The sequence below is a fragment of the Lathyrus oleraceus genome, chromosome 2 (assembly GCF_024323335.1).
Source record: "Lathyrus oleraceus cultivar Zhongwan6 chromosome 2, CAAS_Psat_ZW6_1.0, whole genome shotgun sequence".
Taxonomy (NCBI): Eukaryota; Viridiplantae; Streptophyta; class Magnoliopsida; order Fabales; family Fabaceae; genus Lathyrus; species Lathyrus oleraceus.
Window position 1 is genome coordinate 142,364,537 of NC_066580.1, and position 24,579 is coordinate 142,389,115.

Here is a 24,579-nt window from a genome sequence, read left to right on the forward strand (position 1 = left end):
GACTATGCCGACTTGTCTAACTACCTAAACAGGTCATCTCTTGTAGTTGGTAGTGACGCTCATGGCCCCTCAGATGCTCAAACACCAGTAGTGAATCATCAACGTGGGTTAGGGCCACGTGTTAGGGTAGCTAGGGGATGTGGGACTGGAGGTCGGTTAGGTGATCCCGGTCATCACCATTAGGCTTTTTTGTGTAAACGGAAAATTTTATTAATATCAATTGGTCTTATTTCAAAATTATGTATAACGTAGACCATTTAGCCAAAAAAAAATTGCATTTTACACTGAGGTGTCAATCCAATTGGCGTCTCCTTTGTAAAATTACACACGGGCGTCAATTGGATTGGCTAGGGCATGTTCCCTAGCCAATCCAATTGGCGTCTCAATTCAATCTTTAAGAGAAGTCACCAATTGAAATCATGGATATTTTGGAAATCATGGATATTTTGGAAATTTCCTTAAAAAATTGAATTATTTTTGTAAAAATTTCTCATATTTAACTGAGACTAAAAGAAATTTGCAATCCAACTTATTTTAACATAAAGATGAAGTCCAATTAGCCTTTATATTACCCCTTCAATTTTCTAAAAAGTGAAAATCAGAACGTCTAATTTTTGGAAATTGTATTTTGGCTGCTTTAGAGTTTTGAAAAATTACAAGTTGATTCTTTTTTTTCAAATTTCAAATGAAAAGCGAAACTTTTAGAATTTACAAAATTATTTTAAATTAATTTTTTCTATTATTCTATCTAAACCAAAGATTTGGAATTAAAGAGATTCACTTAAATTATATAATTTTAAATAATTTTAAATTTTATTTTTTTATTATTTTTAATTATTTCTTCTAAACACATTCTTAAAGATTATTTTTATTGTTAGTATCACTCTCCTGTAAATAATAGTTTTCTCTACTTTTATTTTTTTTTTAAATTATAGACTAATATTTTCTTGCCTAAATGAACCAACAGAACAGCTCTAACAAAGAAAAAAAAAATCTACTAAAGGAATAATAAAAAAAAAGGTTTTAAAGAAGAATTAACTAGATACCCGTGGCAGTCCCACAGATACATTTATTTGATATAATATAAAATGTATTTAGATATAAAATATATTTAGATATGTATCTAAATTTAAAATTAATTATTAATTTCAAAATAAATAATAATTATATTTTATTTAAATAAAAAATAAAAAATGAGATGAATGAAAAATAAATATTTAATATTTAAAAATAAATATTTTATCTTTGAAATTAAAATAATTATTGATTAAAATAAAATATATATTATGCTAATAGTGACCGGAGAAATATAAAGTTTATTTGATATAATGTAAAATCTATTTATTTACAAATGTAAAATCTATTTATTTACGGATATAAATTTGAAATGAGTTTCTTAATTTTAAAATAAAAATAATTATATAAAAAATACTATTTATTATGTTGATAGTGACCCATTAAATATAATTATTAATTAAAATAAAATATACATTGTGTTGATGACGACACATGAGATAAAAAAAATTATTTGATATAATATGAAATGTATTTAGATACACATGTAAAATTTGAAATAATTTAATTAAAATAATGGTTGATTAAAATAAAATAGATATTATGATCATAGTGATTTATGAAATAACATAAATTATTAATTTTATTAAAATTAAAAAATAGATTATTAATATTTTTAATGATAATAAATAAATTGAGAAAAAATTTAAAATAAAAATGATAAAGTGTGGGAAAAAGAAATGCAGGAGAGATTTCAATGTTAATTGATTTTTAATGGATTAATATTTGATTTGAAGTAAAAAAACAAGTAAAAAAACCATGAAACCAACTCTCCAAAACAAAAACACAAACAACAACGATAATATTGGTACCATCAGAAAGCTCACTGTCATACATATTACCAAGTTTAAACATAATCACTCCCAAATCACAATCACACAAACAACAATAAAATTGAGCAGTCATAAGAACTTCCACTGCATGAAGCTCCTAGTTTCAAACAAAACAGTAGACATAACTTGATCAATCAAACGCCTTCTTTTATACTCAAGTCTCAGACTCAGACATACTCCACAGCAAAACAGCACGACCATAGCGATTGGTGGAGGTGGAACTGTGGCGAATATGGATGCATATAAGAGTAGACATCTCCACTACTTCATTCTAACGAATATTTAAATTCGGAATATGCGCTATCTTGTTCCAGTCCTTCCCTGTTTCCTTCTTGCATCGCTCCTCTAATGTTGGGCAAAATCGAATATTCAGAACCTCTAGAGAAGTGAGGTGTCGAATACCCTCCGGCAAGCATCTCAATTTTGTACAATGATGAATTGACAAGGTTCGAAGGGATTGCAGACCTTCCCAAATTTTTTCTGGTAAAGACTCAAGCTCATCGCAGGAAGAGATTTTCAGCCAGTTCAAAGCATGGTTAAAGGGTTCATTTGGTAACTCCTTCAAGTTCGGAAATCTAGTTACTGTTAGAGATCGAAGACAAGTAAGGTTTCTGAACATCCCCTCCGGAAAGGATGTTATTCCTATACCTCGACTAAGGTAAAGGCTAGTAAGACCATAGAAGCTAGAGATTGAACTCAGTAACTCATTGTTACATTCAAATACAGAGAATTCTTTAACATATGGAAGACATGGCAATCTAAGTTGAGAGCAAAAGTAAATTTTTAAAATAGAAAGACAAAGAAACATCTCCCTTCTTTCCACTTTTAACAACCTCTCTAATCCTGGTAAACCATATAATATGAGTTCCTCAAGAGATGGGAAAATCTTCATGTCCATACTGTCGTGAGATTCGTCATCGCCTTCATCATTATCATCCACAAATTTCACATTATTCATATCCCATAGTTCAAGTTTCTTAAGAGATGGTAGTTTACCAAGTCGTGAAACCCGCACACAGTTGTTGCAGCCCTTAAGTTCAAGAGAAACTAAACTAGTTAGAGTTTGGATCCAACTTGGGAAACATAACCCGTTATAGTAATGTATCTTCAAGCTTTTGAGATTTGTGTGAGGTTGAAGCCTTTCTAGTACTTGCTCAGAACTAAAAGTCGGAGTCTCAGTGATTTCGTCAATGCCATTGTCGCTCCATGACATGCATACTTCACGGAGTTCTTTTTTAGCCATCAAGTTGGCCTCTTGAGCATGAGATAAACTACCAACATCGTTTAACTCTTTGATATTCAGTTTGCCTCCAAGGTTTAGATCACATAATTCTGTCAAACTTTGTCCTCTCTCTAAACTAACGATGTATACACTTAGTGTTCTAAGGCAAGTTAATTTTCCAACGTAGGGAAACAATTGAGAAAGTGCATCACAATCTTCAATAACAAGATGCCTAAGATTTTGTAAGCCAGCCAAACGTTTCGGTAGATATCTCAGTTTTGAAAGATTTATCAATTTCAAGATTTCTAATTTATGCAAGTTGTAAATCGAGTCAGGGATGTTTTCAATTTCAAGACCATAAAGTTGCAAATACCTCAAATGAATTAAGCTTCCGAGTGATGATACCTGGTGAAGGGAGATGCATAAAACACGAAGAGAACAATTTCCTGGGAAGTAATCGGTGTCTAGATAACCATTATGATTCAAGTCAAACATTGTGCGTAAGGATTCTATTTTTTTCAAGGCACTCTTGTCGGCTGATAAATGAAGAGCATTGTGAAAACTGATATGATGTGTACTTTTTGACAAATTAGCCATATTTTCATCCTCTAAAATCACACACTCTTGCCCCATTATCGACTGAGCAAGATCATGGACAAGATCATGCATCTTGAAAGAAATGTCTCCAGAATATTCATCGATCTTAATGTCTTGAAAGAATGATTTTTGGCACAATTCATTCCAAATCATGCTGCCAACATCTTCGACCTCCAAATTTTCTCTAGACGAAATAAATCCATTAGCCAACCAAAGATGAATGAGTTCTTCTTTCATGATTATCCAATCTTTGGGAAATATAGCACAAAAAGAAAAACACTGCTTTAAGGTCGAAGTTAAATGGAAGTAGCTCAACCTCAAGGCAGGCAAGATTGAATTCTCATGTGTTAAAGCCCAAATTCTGCTCTCTTTAACTTCAAGCCATTCTTTTTCTCCACTCCTTGATCGCATCAGACCTCCCAATGCTTGTGCCGCAAGAGGCAATCCACCGCATTTCTTCACTATCTCCTTCCCTATTGCCACAAGTTCTGCGCGTTCTTCCTTATCATGTCCAAATGCATATTGTTTGAACAACAACCAACATTCATTTTCTGGGAGACCAGACAAATGATAAGTTTGGCATGTTCTCACAATTTCCGCAACATCCTCATCTCGAGTGGAAACTAAAATGGAAGAGCCTCTAGATCCACAAAACAACACGGATTTTAACTTATTCCATTTCTCTTGGCTTAATCCAGATTCTAGTTCTTGAGTCTTGTTCCATACATCGTCTAAAACTAGAAAATATCTTTTACCTTGCAACAAATCTTGCGCCTTTAGTTGTATTGCATCTAAATGTAAGGAATCACACTTCTCAGATGTTATAGATTCTATAATGGAACATAGAATCCGCTTGACCGAAAATACCTCAGAAACGCAAACCCAAATTTTTGCATTAAAATTTCCAGTCACCCTAACATCATTGTAGACCAATTGAGTAAGAGTTGTTTTTCCAACACCGCCTAAGCCAACAATGGGATAGATGGAAAGAGAGTCAGAGTCCCTTGCTTGGGTGAGAAGAAACTCAACAATCTTGTCTTGATCATCTTGTCGTCCAAAAACTTTAGGTTCAGCAATAAATGAGCTGGTTTGGCGCCATTCAGGTACTTCAATTGAGCTTTCCCTAATAGTAATACCCTCTCGTAGAAGAAATTTGTTTTTACTATCAGCAAGATCGTCTAATCTCCTTGTAATTTCTTTCAACCTGTTACCTATGTCACGACGAAAAATTAAGTTCTTCGGGTTGATAGAGCCCCTCAGTCGGCTAGATTCAATGGAACATTCATCAAGGATATCATCTAGCACATATACAGCATCTTTGAGTTGTTGCAGCCATACCTTAATAGAGCCGTCGGTGATTTGTTTCTGCTCAGCATCTTCAAGGACTGCCTTAATGAGATCTAAGGTGGGTGACAGCTTTTCAACCTTTGACTTGATTCCGAAAATGGTGGAAAATTCATTCAGAAGCAGAGATGACAAATTCTCTAACACAAATCCAAGCAAGGCCTCAGCCATTTTTTCAGTAATGAAAGAGATGAAAAAAAAAAGAAAATGAATAGTTGGTTTAGATTGAATTTTGAAGTGCTGAAGTAAACAGAAAGAACTGTGTGCAGAATGCTGTGCTAGCAAGTAAGCAAGTAGCTGATATATTGGGAATCATGAAGGCCACAGTGCAAAGTTCAATAATTGATGCAAGGTTCCATTATTGACTTTATTTGTATTTTATTTATTTATTTTCATATGAAGAAAGAATCTACTTTTGCATAAAGTTCATGAAACTAATCCCCACTGGCCAGTAAAGATTGTTGAGAAGAGTTTGATTGAGCCACTTTAACCACTAAGATGTGGCAGACAGAATGATGAACTAACTTTGCTTTTATAATAACTTTGATTGAGCTTTTGGGTTGGGACAGCTAATAATGAACATAAGGATATGAAGTGGCTGTACAATTCAACAGGACATAAAAATGGAGAGCTTGGATCTCAACCCTAAAAGCTAACTCAAAGGGTGACGGCTCTAATACCACTTGTTGGAGAGTCCGGAGAGCGCCGGAAAGCTCAATGGGGCTAAATGTTCATGAATCTAGTCGATGAGGGACACCCGCATCACCAGGCCTTGATCCACACTAGATCCACTTCTGCTCCCTCATCGCATGGAGCTTAATCAGACTCTCATACCATGTTAAATATGCTTGGGTCTCAACCCTAAAAGCTAATTCAAAGGGTGAGGTTGCCGTCACATATTTATACATTCAACAGCCAAGGAACCTAAACAATGTGGGACTTCAAATAAACTCCAACTTCAACAGAAACCTATATATCATCTACATTACAAGTTGAAGGTGTGTTTGGGTGTCTGATTTATGCCAGGGTCCAAGAAATTATATAAAAAAAATTGGTGGTTTGAACGTATCTTTCCCTTAGATGAGCATTGTATAGAAGCTTCATGCAAGTTAGAAGTTTATAATAAGTGAGCCAGTGTTACATTAAAGTTACAAAATTGTGTTTTGAACAATTTTATATTTCTTGCATAACTACTAGATACATTTCAGATTTATAATAGAATTTGAAGTGAAGTATTAAATATTAAAATGGTGAGCCAGTGTTACATTAAAGTTACAAAATTGTGTTTTGAACAATTTTATATTTCTGCATAACTACTAGATTCATTTCAGATTTATAATAGAATTTGAAGTGAAGTACTAAATATTAATAGAACTACTAAGTAGCTAATATTTACAAGAATCCTATAGTTTCACCTTTGGCCATAAAGTGTAGGCTAGCTGCATCACAATCCACCGGCACCAAATCCCTTATGGCAGATTGTTGGTCTTAACGATTTGATCAGATAGAACACTCACACAGTAGAGAGACAAGACCAATGAGTGACATATCCTGCAAACATAGTACAAGAGATTAACTACATAATAAGAAAGGCAGTGGAAATAAGGGTGGAGGAGAAAAGATAGCCTACAATTTTCTGTTTTGACAATTAATCTTTATTGACGTGTCATAACTCTTTCCATAAACTCTCTCAAATAGTCTCACAAGTGATTATGTACTAGATAAATTTAAATGTCAATACAAACATGTCTTTGTCGATAGCTTAGCTAAAATCTGAAAGATGCAAATTAAAGGAGAAAAAAGATGAGAGAAAAGTTACCATACCAAAAAAGAAAGTAGTAAGATGAAGCACAAGCAGAAATGTAGGTAGAATAGTACCAACATTGACATCTTTAATGGCAGAAGTAGTAGTACCAGAGTGTTCAATTCGGGTCATTTGACCAATCTTCTCTTTCAAAATCATGAAAGAAAAACGGGTTTTTGATGCGGGATTCATATACACGGAATCCATGTTACTGAATTAACTCCTATACTTTGTTCTTGCTACATTCACTATGGTGCCTATACCTGCTAAAAGAAATAGTAGGGAATCTGTGTGGGAAACAGAGGTTTTACAATAGATATTAACACAAGTTATGTTAATAATATGAATCATCAAGGTTTGTCAGTTAGAAATATACACACGGACATCATACTTTCACATGTTGGACACCAGACACATCTTTGATCAGTAGTGTCGGTCCTACATAGCTTGTTAAGAATAGAAAAATGGAATTTGGAAGTTTGAAAATATACAATACATGACATAAGATATTTCAAAAAATTGATGATTCATATTATTAACAAAAGTTTTAAAATATTTGCATGTCATGTATTGTATATTATCAAAAGTTTGAAAATAGAAAATACAATAGTACTATACAAGACATGGAATTGGGAATAACCCTTGGTGTTATCTAATTCATAATAGATACAGTTAAAGCCATTCTCAGAAAATTGTAAAAGGGAAACCAATTGTATCATACATTTGAAATTGATGACAGGGAAAATGATTATTGACAAACTCCGTATAAGCAAGCCGTTGGTTACCCCAATCATGTGATTTCTTCATATGTGTCATGTGGCAAATAACTAATGATCTATGTAGTACCGACACCTCTACAAAAATGCGTGTCCGTGTCGGACACCAACACCGACACTTGTGATTACGTTTAATTTATTCACTTTTTAAAATTATCACCGGTGTCATCGTGTCAGTGTCGATGTCGTGTTCGTGGTGTCCATGTTTCATAGCTAATGATGCATAGTGGCAAATAACTTATGTGTCATGTTCCATGGCTTCCTTAACATCAACGGAATCAGATAAGAGTAAACAAGTTGAATCAATTCTCTTGAAACATCTGTGTTACTTCATTCTAAACAATCTCTATTTTTGGAATACGTGATATCTTATCCCAATCCTCCCCTGCTCCCTCCTTGCATCGCTGGGCAAGAATCAATATACACAACCTCAAGAGATGCGAGGTGTCGACACCGTTCGGGTAAGCATTTCAATCCTATACAAGAACCAATCCTCAGGAACTACCCACAGCTTTTAAGCATTTGATATTCAGTTTTCCTCCAAGGTTTAGATAATGTAACTCTGTCAAGCTATGCCCATTCTCTAAACTAACGTGTACACTTAATGTTCTTAGGAAAGATAATTTTCCAATGTAAGGAAACAATTTAGACAATGAATCACAGCGTTCAATAACAAGATGTCTAAGATAAGGCAAGCCAGACCTTTGGGAAGACAAACCAGTTTTCTTAAATATTTAAATTGAGTCAGGGTAGTTTTCATGTCAAGAAAACAAAGCTCTAAATACCTCAGCAGAATTAGCATGAGAGAACAGTTTGTTGGGAAGTGATCCTGTTTGTTCCGGTATTAGCATGGATTCATCTTTTTTAAAGGCACCTTCATCAAAAGATAAAATGTTAGTTGAGTGAAAACTAATGTGATGAATCCTTGTTGGCAAATTAGTCATGTTTGCATCCTTCAAAGCCATAAATTCTTGCCCCATTACTGATTGAGCAAAATCATGGACAAGTTCATGCATCTTGAAATAAATGTCTCTTGGATAATCATTCGTCATGCTTTCTTGAAAAAATGATTTGTAGCAGAAATCTTTCCAAATCATCTTCCAACATCTTCAACCTCCAAGTTTTCCCTAGATGAAATAAATCCATTAGCCATCCAAAGATGAACCAAATCCTCCTTCAAAGCAGGAAAAATATAATTCTCATCCGACAAAGCCCAAATCTCACTATCTTTAACTTCAAGCCATTCCTTTTCTTCACTTTTTGAGTACATTAGACCTCCCAATGCTTGTGCAGCAAGAGGCAATCCACCACATTTTTCTTACAATCTCCTTTCCTATTGCCACGAGCTATGCACACTCTTCTTTGTCGTGTCCAAATGCATATTGTTTGTACAACAACCAACATTCTTTATCAGCCCGACAAAAGATGAGCTTGGCATGTTCCCATGATTGATGCAACAATAGCATCACCAGCGGAAACAAAAAGTCAACTACCTTTGGATCCCCAAGACAACACAAATTTCAATTTATTCCATTTGTCTCGGCTTAATCCCGATTCCAATTGTTGATTTTTGTTGCACACACCATCCAAAACAAGACATGTCACTTTCCTCCTGTGAGAGGTTCTATGATGGAACACATAATTCTCTTGATCGAGAAAGTCTCAAAAACACAAACCCAAATTTTCTTATTAGAATTACAACTTACCCTATGATCATTGTAGACTAACTGAGAAAGAGTTGTTTTTCCAACACCACCTAAGCCAACAATAGGATAGACAGAAAGTAAGTCAGAGTCCCTCTCTTTAGTGAGAAGAAATTGGATAATCTTCTCCTTATCATCTGCTCTTCCAAACACTATTGGTTCATCAATAATGCAGCTAGTTTGGCACCATTCAGCTACTTCAATTGTTGCTACTTTCAGCAATTTGATCGAATCTATTTGTAATCTCTTTCAACTTGTTGCCAATTTCATGGCGAAAACATTCACCAAGAATATCATCGAGCACGTAGACTGCATCTTTGAGTTTTCACACGGAGGAGTTTAGTAATCCATGCATAGTTGAATCGTGTTAATGTTTCACACGGAGGAGTTTAGTAATCCATGCATAGTTGAATCGTGTTAATGTTTCACACGGAGGAGTATTATTTAATTTTAGGTTAATACTCAATTTTCTCTATGCCATATGACACAAACCTCAAAAATTTATGGTAGAAAAATATGAATTTCTTATGTCTTAGGAAAATTATTTTATGTTGATCTTTCATTAGATTTATGACGTAAGAGTGACATGTCATATTTTTTTCTTAGGTTGTGATTGTTATGTGTTATGGGCTATCACATGCTCAAATGATTAAGTTTCAATTTCTCTCAAGTTCATTTCACTTAACTTAAAATATAAAATTAGTTCACACGGAAATAGTAAAATATATTTTTTGATTTCTATTTTTTATTATACTCATCATGAATATCGAACTGATTTGGGCGTTACAGTACTAATCATGAAGGTCCACCCTACGCCGTCTTGACAGAGATCAATATCGCCGTTTCAAGATCTTTAGTTTTTCAAATGTGTCCATTTTTTATTCATGAACGGAACAATGGCGCAGTCTGTGAAAAACGACTTATAATTTTTATGATTTCCACGATTTTATATCCAATCTTCGATTTATTAGTTCGTAACCTCCTTACATCACCGAATCAAGAACGTTCAGAAGCGAACACAGATATTTGTCGCAGTCGATTCAATCAATCACAGTTGAGCAACCAATCACTATTTCAACTGCGATTCGAAGGATTCTCAAATTTCTAGTTCCATCAAGAACTCTGCTACACGGCGAAACAAAATATCCTTGATACAGATCAAATCTAATTCTACATCAGAGAGGATGAAATATATTTCCTTGAAGATCCAACTCTAAATCTACATTCGTGATTATAAGCTATTGTCGCGCATCGCACGCTCGAAATACAACAGAGTCGCAGTTGAATTTTATTTATTCTAAAAGAAATGGAAAATATCAATAAAACTCAAAGGAACGAGAAAAAAAAGGTAAGAAAGTCGGTTATGCAAGGGGAATGTATTAGCACCCCTCACATCTGTTGTACTCAACGGGAACTATTTTGATTGTTCTTTGCGCGAATGAGTGTCATTATCTAAAGTTTACTTGTGATTGATTTTAATTAAGCGGAAAAATAAGTTTTTAATTAATGTGCTCGACAAGATTTCAAAACTTTGTGCTTACGTATTCTCATAGTGCAATGAGAAAATTAGAGCTTCGTAGTTAGTGGGATAGGAAATGATTATTTGTTGGTTATTTTTAGGGAACGGTGTTATAATCGTATCCTACAAGTGTTTTGACGTTAGCTGTTTGATCCTGGTTTAGATGCTCTAAGATGTTAGTCTGACTGCTAAAGAATGGATTATAACAATTCTTTTATGAAAATAAATTATTGTGGTGTCTCAAAGAATTGAAAAGGTGGTGTTTGAACCACGAACAAAGAATTGTAAAAGTGTGGTGTCATAACCAAGAGTAGAAAATAAAGTGGTGTTATAACCGAGACCAGAAAATAAAAGTGGTGTTTAAACCAAAGAGGAAATAAGAATGATTTTTAAACTAAATAGAAAATAAAAGTGGTGTTTAAATCAAAGATAAAATAAAAGTGGTGTTTAAACCAAAGAGAAAATAAAAGTGGTGTTTAAACCAAAGAGGAAAATAAAAGTGGTGTTTAAACCAAAAAGAAAAATAAAAGGGGTGCTTAAACCAAAAAGGTGGGTGTTTTAACCAAGATGGTGATTAACCCAAAGAGATTGGTGTTTTCACCATAAGATGGTGATTAACCCAAAGAGATTGAGAGAGAAAGATTATGAAATGATCTTGGTTGTGATTGATTTTAGTCCTAAAACAAATGTTGAAAATTGTCTTGATTTGAATTGCACTAAAGTCTATGCATGAAGGTGAACATTGTGAACAATTGGGTCATATGTCCCGTATCCAAAGGTATTCAGAATAAGGATAATAATTTTCCCCCTCATTCTTCTCCATTTCTTAAGGCTCGTGGCGCACAATTCGCATCGTATTTGTTAAGTGTTTTATACTTGACGGTTGATCAAGTTTATTTGCAAAAAGAAGTTTTAGTCTTGAAGGGACAAATAGAGAAATATGATTGAAAGAATGAGATATGGTAACAAAGAGTGGAAATGAAGCTTGATGTTTTCATGCATTTAATGGTTACCTATTTCTAAGGTTTTAAAGATGAATGGAGTAGGATTGACCTAAGGGACATGTGTGGTACAAGTCCTAAAGTTTCTAATTCAAGTTAAATGATCAAGGGACTTTTAATCACCTAATTGAATAAAAGAACCTAAGGGAACCTATAATTATTGATCAAAGGAGTGTTTAAAAAGTCCTAAAGTACTTAATTCAATTAATTGACTAAAACAAGTTCCATCAATCATTTGAATCAAGACACATGGGGATTATGCAAAATAATAGGTCAAAATATGTACATTAAGAACCATGCAATTATAAATAAACAAACAAAGAGAAATAAAAGAGGAAAGTTGATAAAAGTATAACCCTAACTTGGTATTAACTCTAATCCATTTCTAATTTGGAATTTTAATTCTAATCCCAACATCAATTCTAGTTTAGAATTAAAATCCAATTGCTATTCACAATGGTTTTAGAAGTAAAAAAACTAAAGGAAGGAGAATTAACATAAATAGAGGAATAAATTAACTCTGCCAGGGGGTGTGAACAGTGAAAAGGGATTATGAATGGCAATAAGGGCGCATGCCTAGAACCTGAAGCCCAATGCTATCTTTTTTGTTGTTTTTGGATTCAGAGTATGGGTGTAAGTGAGAAGTGGGTGTATGTGCAGCAAAAGGCTTTGAGTCTGGTATAGAAGCCCAAGAAACAACCAAAATGAGGGAAAAGGGGGGAAGAATCCCTCATTCACGTTCCAAGTCTCAGATCTCCTATCCCTTATCTACCTCACCCTCCACTCATCATAAATCGCTTTGTCATACCAGATATCGCCTCTGGCGGGGTGGAGCCCATACCTTGTCAAACTGCCACAAACTCAAACCTCTTCTCACGCTCTACCCATTCCTAAACCTTGATTTCCCTAAATATCACACCTGCCACTACAATCCTAACCTAAATGCACGCCCTAAAAAATTTCAAACCAAAATCAAACTACGTATGTTCATGAATCCAAAGCGCAACCCGAGGGATTTAACTCATATAAGTCTCTTCTACAACATAATTGTCGCGCCACGAAAAATACCTGAGTGCATCGCATGCTCGAAGAATAAAAAAAATTGTCACCAAACTTTATTTATTCCCGAAGGAAAGGGAAAATATCGATAACCCCAGGGGAAGAAAAATGCATAAGGAAGTCGATTATGAAAGGGGAAGGTATTAGCATCCCTCATAGGGGTGGCAAAATGGGTCGTCTGCCCTGCCCTGCCTTAATCCCGCCAAAAAAGGAGGCAGGGCGGACAAGCACACCAAGTGAAATTGGGCTTACAAATCTAGCATTGCCCCGCCAAGGTGGCGGGTTGGCGGGCAGCGGGCTTGCCCTCTTCTTTTATTTTTTTTAATAAATTAGTAGGCTTATTTTTACATTTAAATTAGATTTTTCACTTATTTTTTGAATATGTTTTAATAAAACATCTTTTAAACAAACTTTACTTAAAATAATATTGCATATATTCACAAACAAATATATAAAATAGAATCGTCAACAAATATTTCAAAACTGTAGTTCAAGTATTAACCTTCAACCAACCAAAATAAATATTTTTGAGTGTTTGATAACTAGGTTGGCTGGTCAACCCGACCATTTTTTTGCGGGCTTAAGGCAGGACAGGCTTAAAGCGGTGTGGGTAGGCGGGCACAAACAGAGTTCGACATGGCATTTTCTAAAAGAGATACCCCTAGAAATATGTTCCAGAACTAGGAATGACCCACACATCGATCCACGAAATGGGCCATTGTCGAATTAAAAATGGTCGACTCAAGGAAGAGATTTATGTATTTCATAAGTATCTTTTGTGAGGGGGTTTCTCGAGGAGTAGTTAGAGAAATCCTAGTGCCTTTTATAGTTCTGCAAACATCCTGTGCTATCAAGGCTGGAGAGGTAGTGATATGAAGTTTTTGTTTGAATGTGGCGTTTAACCAAATTTGCAAAAGCCACAAAGGACCTAAAGCCAGGAAAGACTTGTTGGTTTCAGGGAGATGCTTTAATTTATATGAGGCTTCTCCAAGTGATTGGTAGAGATTGGCTAGGAGAAGTTTGCTTAATGAGATGTGTCGACCTTCGTGAACTTGAATGGATAAAGGTACGTATTTCTTAGCCACTTGTAAAGAGTTAGAGCAGAAAACATAATAAGAGAGCCAAAAGGTCAAGAAGGCTATGTGCTCCTAGTCAGAGACTTCATCGTTTTTTTATCATGGTTGTCGAGGATGAAGTTTTTGAAGCTGAATCGTTTGATGGTGAATTCGTTGATGGTTTCTAAGGTTGGAGTAAAAGTTTCTCCTAAGGGGTTTAATCCTGTGATGGTTGCTACATCAAACAAAGTTGGCGTTGCCATGCCATAAGGAAACTTAAAAGTGTTGGTCAAAGCTACCCAGAAGAAGATCGACGCTAATAACATGGTTGGGTTATACCTAGGGCTAGTTCTAGATATATCGACCATGTCATAAGTGCCTAGGTTTTCCCCATTGTTCTTTCCAATGGGGTTGGACTTTGTCGAGTCAAGTAATGTATTCCGTAGTGGGAGCGGGTGGGGCAGATTGAAACACTCGTGCAGGTTTGTACATAAAGGACAAATCGAGGGAGCGTTCTTCGAATGCCGATGGCATGGTAACAGGGAAACTTGGGAAAACATCTTAATTCTCCCAACTTGTGACCTGGAAGTCGAATAGGACCTCAAGAAAGCGAAGAGTTTGTTGGATATATAAAAGAGAATTATTACCTCTTTGACCCAGTTGAAGATCTTTTCTTTTGACAATGGAGGTTCAGGGATGAAATCTTTTCCTTGTTCACCTTCCTTGGGGGGACTGTGAAAGCTACCAGATTCTTTCTTGTGTCAAGCTTGGAAGATGATGCCTTAGTGGATGCCATTGCTGAAAGTGGAAGCATTTTTTAGGAGAATAAAGGTTTTTTTTCTCTGTGCAAGAAAGCTATGAAAAAAGTTGAATGAATAATAAGAGAAAGAAGATGGAGCTGGATATTTATAGCTTTTTTCCTTGCATGCCTAAGTACGGACACATGACATCCGGTGGAGATGTTGAAACAATTCCGTGCGTCATGGAATGGGGCATTAATGTGAGTGGAGTAGTTAAAGAAGACTTGCACATCCATGACTTCTTGGAAAATAGGAATGATAATGAGATTCTGAACAAATGTCATTGAAAATGACAAAGCGCCGTAAAAGCTATTGAACATGTCGAAATGATGCATGTGGCAAGTGGGGTCGAAGCAGCTGAAGGTCGAGAAGCATTGGTAGCATCTGTGGACATAGTGAAAATTTCAAATGCTCTAAGTTGGTTATTTGGTTTGATTGAAAGATCATGAATTGGATTAGAACATGTGGTTACTCGAAAACTCGTGGAGGCTCGTCAAAGATAACAGTCGCATGAAAGTAAAATGTGTCGTGATTTGTTTAGTATATAATTTGTAGGTGGTTATTTTAGATTATTATATAACAGAGTGTCTATTTACATTATAGGGGTCCGCAATTGTACTCATATTTCTTCATATACAAAGTATCTGCATGATTGAGAAACGAGTGAAGAAAATGTATGTATGTGTGTCATATTTATAAATTCCAAGTACTTTTACATTCAAGCTTGTTTCTGCATTCATTTACATTTTGATCATTTATCATTTTATCTTCATATTTACGTTTCGATTTCAATTATCCTTGTCTTCAAAATCTTTTACATTCCAAGTCTTGTCAAAATTTCACATTGTTATCTTCGCATTGTGTTTTCAATTTCAATCATAACATGGTGTTCAAAGGTTTAAATTCACACAAATATGTTCCGAGAGATTTTCGAGTTTGATCCCTTAAATATTATTAAAAACTTGTTTTGTTTACCAAATTTACCAGTAAATAATATTTTGGTTTCTTTAGAATTTATAAAAATTATTTTAAAGTAAAGAATTTTATTATTCCATCTAAATAAAAGAAATTATAATTAAAAATATTCACTTAAGTTACTTGATTTTGAATTGCTTCGAATTTTAACTTTATCATTTTCACTTATCTCTTCCAAACACATTCTTAGAAAGTGTTAGATCTTGTGTTGGACGTCTGATGCAACACATGAACAAGAAGAAGATAAAAATGCTATGATGAAAGTTACACAAAAAAATCCTAAAGCTTGTATCTACACTAAGTTTTAGGTTCGATTCGCCCCCACCAATTTAGATAAATTGGGTACAAATGGGTAATCTGACAAAACCTCTTCAGAATAGTTTAAAAATTTTAACATGAATCGCACATTCACATTAAATATATCGATCAACGATATTTTACAGAATAAATTTCCTTCATATATTCTCGTGCACTAAAAAAATAAAGAAATGATTTAAAATATAAATTTTGGCTATGAATATGTCATTTTCATATCCATGTACAGTCTAAAAAGTGTTTATATTAATAGAAAAATTTGTACCAATTGATGGGAGAAGCAATGTTTCAATCTTTAATTATTTATTTTATTATTTTAATAAATAAATTTAAAAAATATTCAAAATCAAAAGTGTTGAACCATGACATTCTATGACAAATGTAATTTTGACCATTTATTTTGTTATTTTAATAAATAAATTAAAAAAAATGTTCAAAATCTGTTGAACTCATGACATTCTAAAACAAATGCAATATTTGACCATTTATTTTATTATTTTAATAAATAAATTCAAAAATTCAAAAAAAATGTTCAAAACCTTGAATCCGTGACATTCTAATATTTATCAAAAATCATAATTAACAATTTTTGATTGAAAATATTTATAAAATGAAATTATTCACTTTTACTAATAAATTAAATAGTTTAAAAAAATTTCCAACAGGAATTGTTTTCATTGTTAGTATCACTTTCCTGTAAATTATAGACTAATATTTCCTTGCCTAGATGTCCTAACAGAACCGCTCTAACAAAAGAAAGAAAAATCTATTAAAAGAATAGTCCAAAAAAGTTTCAATAAATGAAATTAAAAAAAAAAACAAAAAAAAAAACCATGAAACCAACTCTCCCAAACAAAAACACTAACAACGATAATATTGGTACCATCAGAAAGCTCACTGTCATACATTTACCAAATTTATACATAATCACTGGCAGAGCACAATCACATAAACAACAATAAAATTGAGCAATCATAAGAACTAAAAGAACAATAAAATTGAGCAATCATATGAACTTCCACTGCATGAAGATCTTACTTTCAAACAAAATAGTAGACATAACTTGATCAATCAACTGCTTTCTTTTATACTCCATTGCAAATGGTGGAGGTGGAACTGTGGACGTCTCTACTTCTTCCTTCTAACGAATAATTATATTTGGAATATGCGCTATCTTGTTCCAGTCCTTCCCTGTTTCCTTCTTGCACCGCTCCTCTAATGTTGGGCAATCATAAATATCCAGAACCTCTAGAGAAGTCAGGTGTCTAATACCCTCCGGCAGGCATCTCAATTCTTTACAATAATTAATTGTCAAGGTTCGAAGGGATTGCAGACCTTCCCTAATTTTTTCTGGTAAAGACTCGATGTCTTTGCAGGATGAGACTTGAAGAGAGTCCAAAGCAAGGTTAAAGGGTTCATTTGGTAACTCCTTCAAGTTAGAAAATGAATTTATTTCTAGACTTTGAAGACAAGTAAGTTTTCTGAACATCCCCTCTGGAAAGGATGTTATTCCTGTACCTCGACCAAGGAAAAGGGTAGTAAGACCATAGAAGCTAGAGATTGAACTCAGTAACTCATTGTTACAGTCAAATACATCTAGGTGTTTAACATAAGGAAGACATGGCAATCTAAGTTGAGAGCAAAAGTAAATTTTTAAGATAGAAAGACAAGGAAACATCTCCCCTCTTTCCACTTTCAACAGCCTCTCTAATCTTGGTAACGACTCTAATATGAGTACCTCAAGAGAAGGGAAAATCTTCACACCCATACTGTCATGAGATTCGTCATCATCTTCATCATTATCATCCACAAATTTCACATTATCCATATCACATAGTTGGAGTTGTTTAAGAGATGGTAGTTTACCAAGTCCTGAAAGCCGCACACAGTTGTTGCAACCCTTAAGTTCAAGAGAAACTAAACTTGTTAGAGTTTGGATCCAACTTGGGAAACATAATCCGTTATAATAATGTATCTTCAAGCTTTTGAGATTTGTGTGAGGTTGAAGCCCTTCTAGTACTTGCTCAGAACTAAAAGTCGGAGTCTCAGGGATTTCATCATCGACGCTCCATGACAAGCATACTTCATGGAGTTCTTTTTTAGCTGTCAAATTGGCATCTTGAGCATGAGATAAACTTCCAACATCTTTTAACCCTTTGATACTCAGTTTTCCTCCAAGGTTTAGATCACGTAGTTCTGTTAAACTTTGTCCTATCTCTAAACTAACGATGTATACACCTAAAGTTCTTAGGCAAGTTAATTTTCCAATGTAGGGAAACAATTGGGAAAGTGCATCACAATCTTCAATGACAAGATGCCTAAGATTTTGTAAGCAAGCCAAAAGTTGCGGTAGACATCTCAGTTTTGTAAGATTTTTCAATTTTAAGATTTCTAATTTATGTAAGCTGTAAATTGAGTCAGGAATGTTTTCAATGTTAAGACTACAAAATTCCAAATACCTCAAATGAATTAAGCTTCTGAGTGATGATACCTGGAAAGAGGAGAAGCGTAAAACCCGAAGAGAACAGTTTGTTGGAAATGGGAAGTAGTCAGTTCGTACAAATCTATCACAATTCAACTCAAATATTGTGCGCAAGGACTCTACTTTTTTCAAGGCACTCTTGTCGGCTGATAAATGAAGAGCATCATGAAAACTAATATGATGTGTACTTTTTGACAAACTAGCCATGTTTTCATTCTCTAAAACCACACATTCTTGCCCCATTATCGACTGAGCAAGATCATGGACAAGATCATGCATCTTGAAAGAAATGTCTCCAGAATATTCATCAACCTTGATGTCTTGAAAGAATGATTTTTGGCACAATTCATTCCAAATCATGCTGCCAACATCTTCGACCTCCAAATTTTCTCTAGACGAAATGAATCCATTAGCCAACCAAAGATGAATCAGTTCTTCTTTCATGATTATCCAATCTTTGGGAAATATAGCACAAAAAGAAAAACACTGCTTTAAGGTCGAAGTTAAATGAAAGTAGCTCAACCTCAAGGCAGGCAAGATTGTATTCTCATGTGCTAAAGCCCAAATTCTACTCTCTTTAACTTCAAGCCATTCTTTTTCTCCACTCCTTGATCGCATCAGACCTCCCAATGCTTGTGCCGCAAGAGGCAATCCACCGCATTTCTTCACTATCTCCTTCCCTATTGCCACGAGTTCTGCGCGTTCTTCTCTGTCATGTCCAAATGCATATTGTTTGAACAACAACCAACATTAATTTTCTGGGAGACCAGACAAATGATAAGTTTGGCAGGTTCTCACAATTTCTGCAACATCCTCATCTCGAGTGGAAACTAAAATGGAAGAGCCTCTAGATCCACAAAACAACACGGATTTTAACTTATTCCATTTCTCTTGGCTTAATCCAGATTCTAGTTCTTGAGTTTTGTTCCACACATCGTCTAAAACTAGAAAATATCTTTTACCTTGCAACAAATCTTGCGCCTTTAGTTGTATTGCATCTAAATGTAAGGAATCACACTTCTCAGATGTTATAGATTCTATAATGGAACATAGAATCCGCTTGACCGAAAATACCTCAGAAACGCAAACCCAAATTTTTGTATTAAAATTTCCAGTCACCCTAACATCATTGTACACCAATTGAGTAAGAGTTGTTTTTCCAACGCCGCCTAAGCCAACTATGGGATAGATGGAAAGAGAGTCAGAGTCCCTCGCTTGCGTGAGAAGAAACTCAACAATCTTGTCTTGATCATCTTGCCGTCCAAAAACTTTAGGTTCAGCAATAAATGAGCTGGTTTGGCGCCATTCGGGTACCTCAGTTGAGCTTTCCGTAATAGTAATACCCTCTCGTAGAAGAAATTTGTTTTTACTATCAGCAAGATCGTCAAATCTCCTTGTAATTTCTTTCAACCGGTTGCCTATGTCACGACGAAAAATTAAGTTCTTTGGGTTGATACCCTCAGTCGGCTAGATTCAATGGAACATTCATCAAGGATATCATCTAGCACATATACAGCATCTTTGAGTTGTTGCAGCCATACCTTAATAGAGCCGTCGGTGACTTGTTTCTGCTCAGCATCTTCAAGGACAGCCTTAATGAGATCTAAGGTGGTCGACAGCTTTTCAACCTTTGACTTGATTCCGAAAATGATGGAAAATTCATTCTGAAGCAGAGATGACAAATTCTCTAACACAAATCCAAGCAAGGCCTCAGCCATTTTTTCAGTAATGAAAGAAATGAAAGAAAAAAGAAAATGAATAGTTGGTTTAGATTGAATTTGAGTGCTGAAGTAAACAGAAAGAACTGTGTGCAGAATGCTGTGCTAGCAAGTAAGCAAGTAGCTGATATATTGGGAATTATGAAAGCCACAGTGCAAAGATCAATAATTGATGCAAGGTTCCATTATTGACTCTATTTGTATTTTATTTATTTATTTATTTTCATATGAAGAAAGAATCTACTTTTAAATAAAGTATATGAAACTAATCCCCACTGGCCAGTAAAGATTGTTGGGAAGAGTTTGATTGAGCCACTTTAACCACTAAGATGTGGCAGACAAAATGATGAACTAACTTTGCTTTGATAATAACTTTGATTGAACTTTTGGGTTGGGACAGCTTATAATGAACATAAGGATATAAACTGGCCTGTACAATTCAACAGGACATAAAAATGAACAGCTCGGATCTGAACCCGAAAAGCAAACTCAAAGGGTGACGGCTCTAATACCACTTGTTGGGGAGCCCAGAGAGCGCCAGAAATCTCAATGGGGCTAAATGTTCACGAACCTAGTCGATGTGGGACACCCACATCACCATAACTCTTTCCATAAACTCTCTCGAATAGTCTCCCAAGTGATTATGTACTAGATAAATTTAAATACGTTAATACAAACATGTCTTTGTTGATAGCTTAGCTAAAATCTGAAAGATGCAAATTAAAGGAGAAAAAAGATGAGAGAAAAGTTATCATACCAAGGAATGAAAGTAGTAAGAGGAAGCACAAGCAGAAATGAAGGTAGAATAGTACCAACATTGACATCTTTAATGGCAGAAGTACTAGTACCAGAGTGTTCAATTTGGGTCATCTGACCAATCTTCTCTTTCAAAATCATGAAAGAAAAACGGGTTTTTGATGTGGGATTCATACACACGGAATCCATGTTAATGAATCAACTCCAATACTCTGTTCTTGCTACATTCACTATGGTGCCTTTACCTGCTAAAAGAAATAGTAGGGAATCCGAGTGGGAAACATAGGTTTTACAATAGATATTAACACATGTTATGTTAATAATATGAATCATCAAGGTTTGTCAGATAAGAAATATACACACGGACATCATACTTTCACATGTTGGACACCAGACACATCTTTGACATGTAATGTCGGTCCTAAATAGCTTGTTAAGAATAGAAAAATGGAATTTGGAAGTTGGAAAATATACAATAAAGACATAAGATATTTCAAAAATTGATGATTCATATTATTAACAAAAGTTTGAAAATAGACAATACAATAGTACTATACAAGACATGGAATTGGGAATAACCCTTGGTGTTATCTAATTCATAATAGATACAGTTAAAGCCATTCTCAGAGAATTGTAAAAGGGAAACCAATTGTATCATACATTAGAAATTGATGACAGGGAAAATGATTATTGATAAACTCCGTAAAAGCAAGCCTTTGGTTACCCCAATCATGTGAATATGTATCCTGTGGCAAATAACTAATGATCTATGTAGTACCGACACCTCTACAGAAATGCGTGTCCGTGTCGGACACCAGCACCGACACTTGTGATTACGTTTAATTTATTCACTTTTTAAAATTATTACCGGTGTCGCAGTGTCAGTGTCGATGTCGTGTTCGTGGTGTCCATGTTTCATAGCTAATGATGCATAGTGGCAAATAATTTATGTGTCATGTTCCATGGCTTCCTTAACAGCAACGAAATCAGATAAGAGTAAACAAGTTGAATCAATTCTCTTGAAACATCTGTTTTACTTCATTCTAATTAATCTCTATTTTTGGAATACGTGATATCTTATCCCAATCCTCCCCTGTTCCCTCCTTGCATCGCTGGGCAAGAATCAATATACACAACCTCAAGAGATGCGAGGTGTCAAATCCGTTCGGGTAAGCATTTCAAGCCTATACAAGAACCAATCTTCAGGAACTACCCACAGCTTTTAAGCATTTGATATTCAGTTTTCCTCCAAGGTTTAGATAATGTAACTCTGTCAAGCTATGCCCATTCTCTAAACTAACGTGTACACTTAATGTTCTTAGGAAAGATAATTTTCCAATGTAAGGAAACAATTTAGACAATGAATCACAGTGTTCAATAACAAGATGTCTAAGATATGGCAAGCCAGACCTTTGGGAAGACAAACCAGTTTTCTGAGTCAGGGTAGTTTTCATGTCAAGAAAATAAAGCTCTAAATACCTCAAAAGAAATAAAATCTCGAGATTTGATATCTGAAAAGAAGCAACACGTACAACCCTGAGAGAACAGTTTGTTGGGAAGTGATCCTGTTTTGTTCCTTCAAAGCCATAGATTCTTGCCCCATTATTGATTTAGCAAGATCATGGACAAGGTTATGCATCTTGAAATAAATGTCTCTTGGATAATCATTTGTCATGATTTCTTGAAAAAATGATTTGTGGCACAAATATTTCCAAATCATACTGCCAACATCTTCAACCTCCAAGTTTTCCCTAGATGAAATAAATCCATTAGCCATCCAAAGCTGAATCAAATTTTCCTTCATAATTTTTGTATCTTTGGGGAACATAGCACAAGAAGAAAAACATTGTATTAAGGTTGGCATTAAATAAAAGTAACATAACCTCAAAGCAGGAAAAATATAATTCTCATCCGACAAAGCCCAAATCTCACTATCTTTAACTTCAAGCCATTCCTTTTCTTCACTCTTTGAGTACATCAGACCTCCCAATGCTTGTGCAGCAAGAGGCAATCCTCCACATTTTTCTTACAATCTCCTTTCCTATTGCCACGAGCTATGCACACTCTTCTTTGTCGTGTACAAGTGCATATTGTTTGTACAACAACCAAAATTCTTTATCAGAGAGACCCGACAAAAGATGAGCTTGGCATGTTCCCATGATTGATGCAACAATAGCATCACCAGCGGAAAGCAAAATTCAACTACCTTTGGATCCGCAAGACAACACAAATTTCAATTTATTCCATTTATCTCGGCTTAATCCCAATTCCATTTGTTGATTTTTGTTCCACACATCATCCAAAACAAGCAAATATTTTTTACCTTGCAATCTATCTTGCACCTTTCTTTGAGTTGCTGAAGCCATGCCTTTATAATTAGCTATGCATATCCTCGAACACGTAGACTGCATCTTTGAGTCGCTGGAGCCATGCCTTTATAGAACGGTGTGTTACTTGTTTATGCTCAGTGTCTTCAAGAACAGCTTTGATGAGACTTTGACTTTGACTTGATTCCAGAAATGGTTCTCAAACACCATTCCAAGCAAGAGTTTAATGCTAGAAAGTTAGTTAGTGTAAGCTGGTCAATGAGAAATGTTGAAGGTAAATGAAAAATGAAGTGTTGTTTTAGTTTTATAACTCATAGCAAAGAAACACTCTCCAAGGAACATAGAGAAGTTTAGTCATCCATGCATAGTTGAATCGTGTTAATGTTCCACACGGACGAGTATTATTTAATTTAAGGTTAATACTCTATTTTCTCTATGCCATATGACACAAACCTGAAAATTTTATGGTAGAAAAACATGAATTTCTTATGTCTTATGAAAATTATTTTATTTTGATCTTTCATTAGATTTATGAGGTAAGAGTGACATGTCTTATTTTTTTTCTTATGCTACGAGTGTTATGTGTTATGGACTGTCGGATGTTCAAATGATTAAGTCTTAATTTCTCTCAAATTTATTTTACTTGATTTAAAGTATAAAATCAGTTCACACGAAAATAGTAAAGTATATTTTCTGATCTTCATTTTTTATTATACTCATTTTGAATATCGAACTGACTTGGACGTTACAGTACTAACCATGAAGGTCCACCATACGCCGTCTTGATAGAGATCAACACCACCCTTTTAAGATCTTCAATTTTTCAACTGAGTCCATTTTTTATTCATGAACAGAACATGGGCGCCGTCTGTGAAAAATGACTTATAATTGTTACGATTTCCACAATTTTATATCCAATCTCCGATTTATCAGTTCGCAACCTCCTTACGTCACCGAATCAAGAACGTTCAAAAGCGAACATAGATATTTGTCGCTGTCGATTCAATCAATCACAGTTGAGCAACCAATCACTGTTTCAACTGCGATTCGGAGGATTCTCAAATTTCTAGTTCCATCAAGAACTCCGCTACACGGCGAAACAAAAGATCCTTGATACAAATCTAAATCTAAACCTACATCAGAAAGGATGAAATATATTTCCTTGAAGATCTAACTCTAAATCTACATAAGAGACCGTGATTATAAGCTATTGTCGCGC

At 34.8% G+C, this 24,579-nt stretch overlaps 1 protein-coding gene and 2 pseudogenes across 4 annotated transcripts; all 3 read right to left on the reverse strand.

The window, feature by feature from the left end:
* Window positions 1–1,851: 1,851 nt before the first annotated feature.
* LOC127118535 (putative disease resistance protein RGA1) lies at window positions 1,852–23,725 on the reverse strand. 4 transcript variants are annotated; one of them, XM_051048744.1, is made up of 3 exons: window positions 23,357–23,725; window positions 6,486–6,621; window positions 1,852–5,210 (listed from the first exon to the last, which is right to left on the reverse strand). In XM_051048744.1, the coding sequence occupies exons 2-3, from the start codon at window positions 6,493–6,495 to the stop codon at window positions 2,179–2,181; spliced, it is 3,042 nt and encodes a 1,013-aa protein (XP_050904701.1). In that variant the 5' UTR covers window positions 6,496–6,621; window positions 23,357–23,725; the 3' UTR covers window positions 1,852–2,178. The 4 variants fall into 4 exon arrangements, with proteins under 4 accessions (XP_050904701.1, XP_050904699.1, XP_050904700.1 ...); XM_051048742.1 differs by lacking the exon at window positions 23,357–23,725 and adding an exon at window positions 6,895–7,045; XM_051048743.1 differs by lacking the exon at window positions 23,357–23,725 and adding an exon at window positions 6,701–6,760.
* On the reverse strand, window positions 7,001–16,985 carry LOC127122293 (disease resistance protein RGA2-like; annotated as a pseudogene).
* LOC127118536 (putative disease resistance protein RGA4) lies at window positions 16,906–20,378 on the reverse strand (annotated as a pseudogene).
* Window positions 23,726–24,579: the final 854 nt, after the last annotated feature.

Coding starts and splice junctions, on each gene's coding strand:
- LOC127118535 (XM_051048741.1), bottom strand. CDS start 5,241: ATGGCTGAGGCCTTGCTTGGATTTGTGTTAGAGAATTTGTCATCTCTG.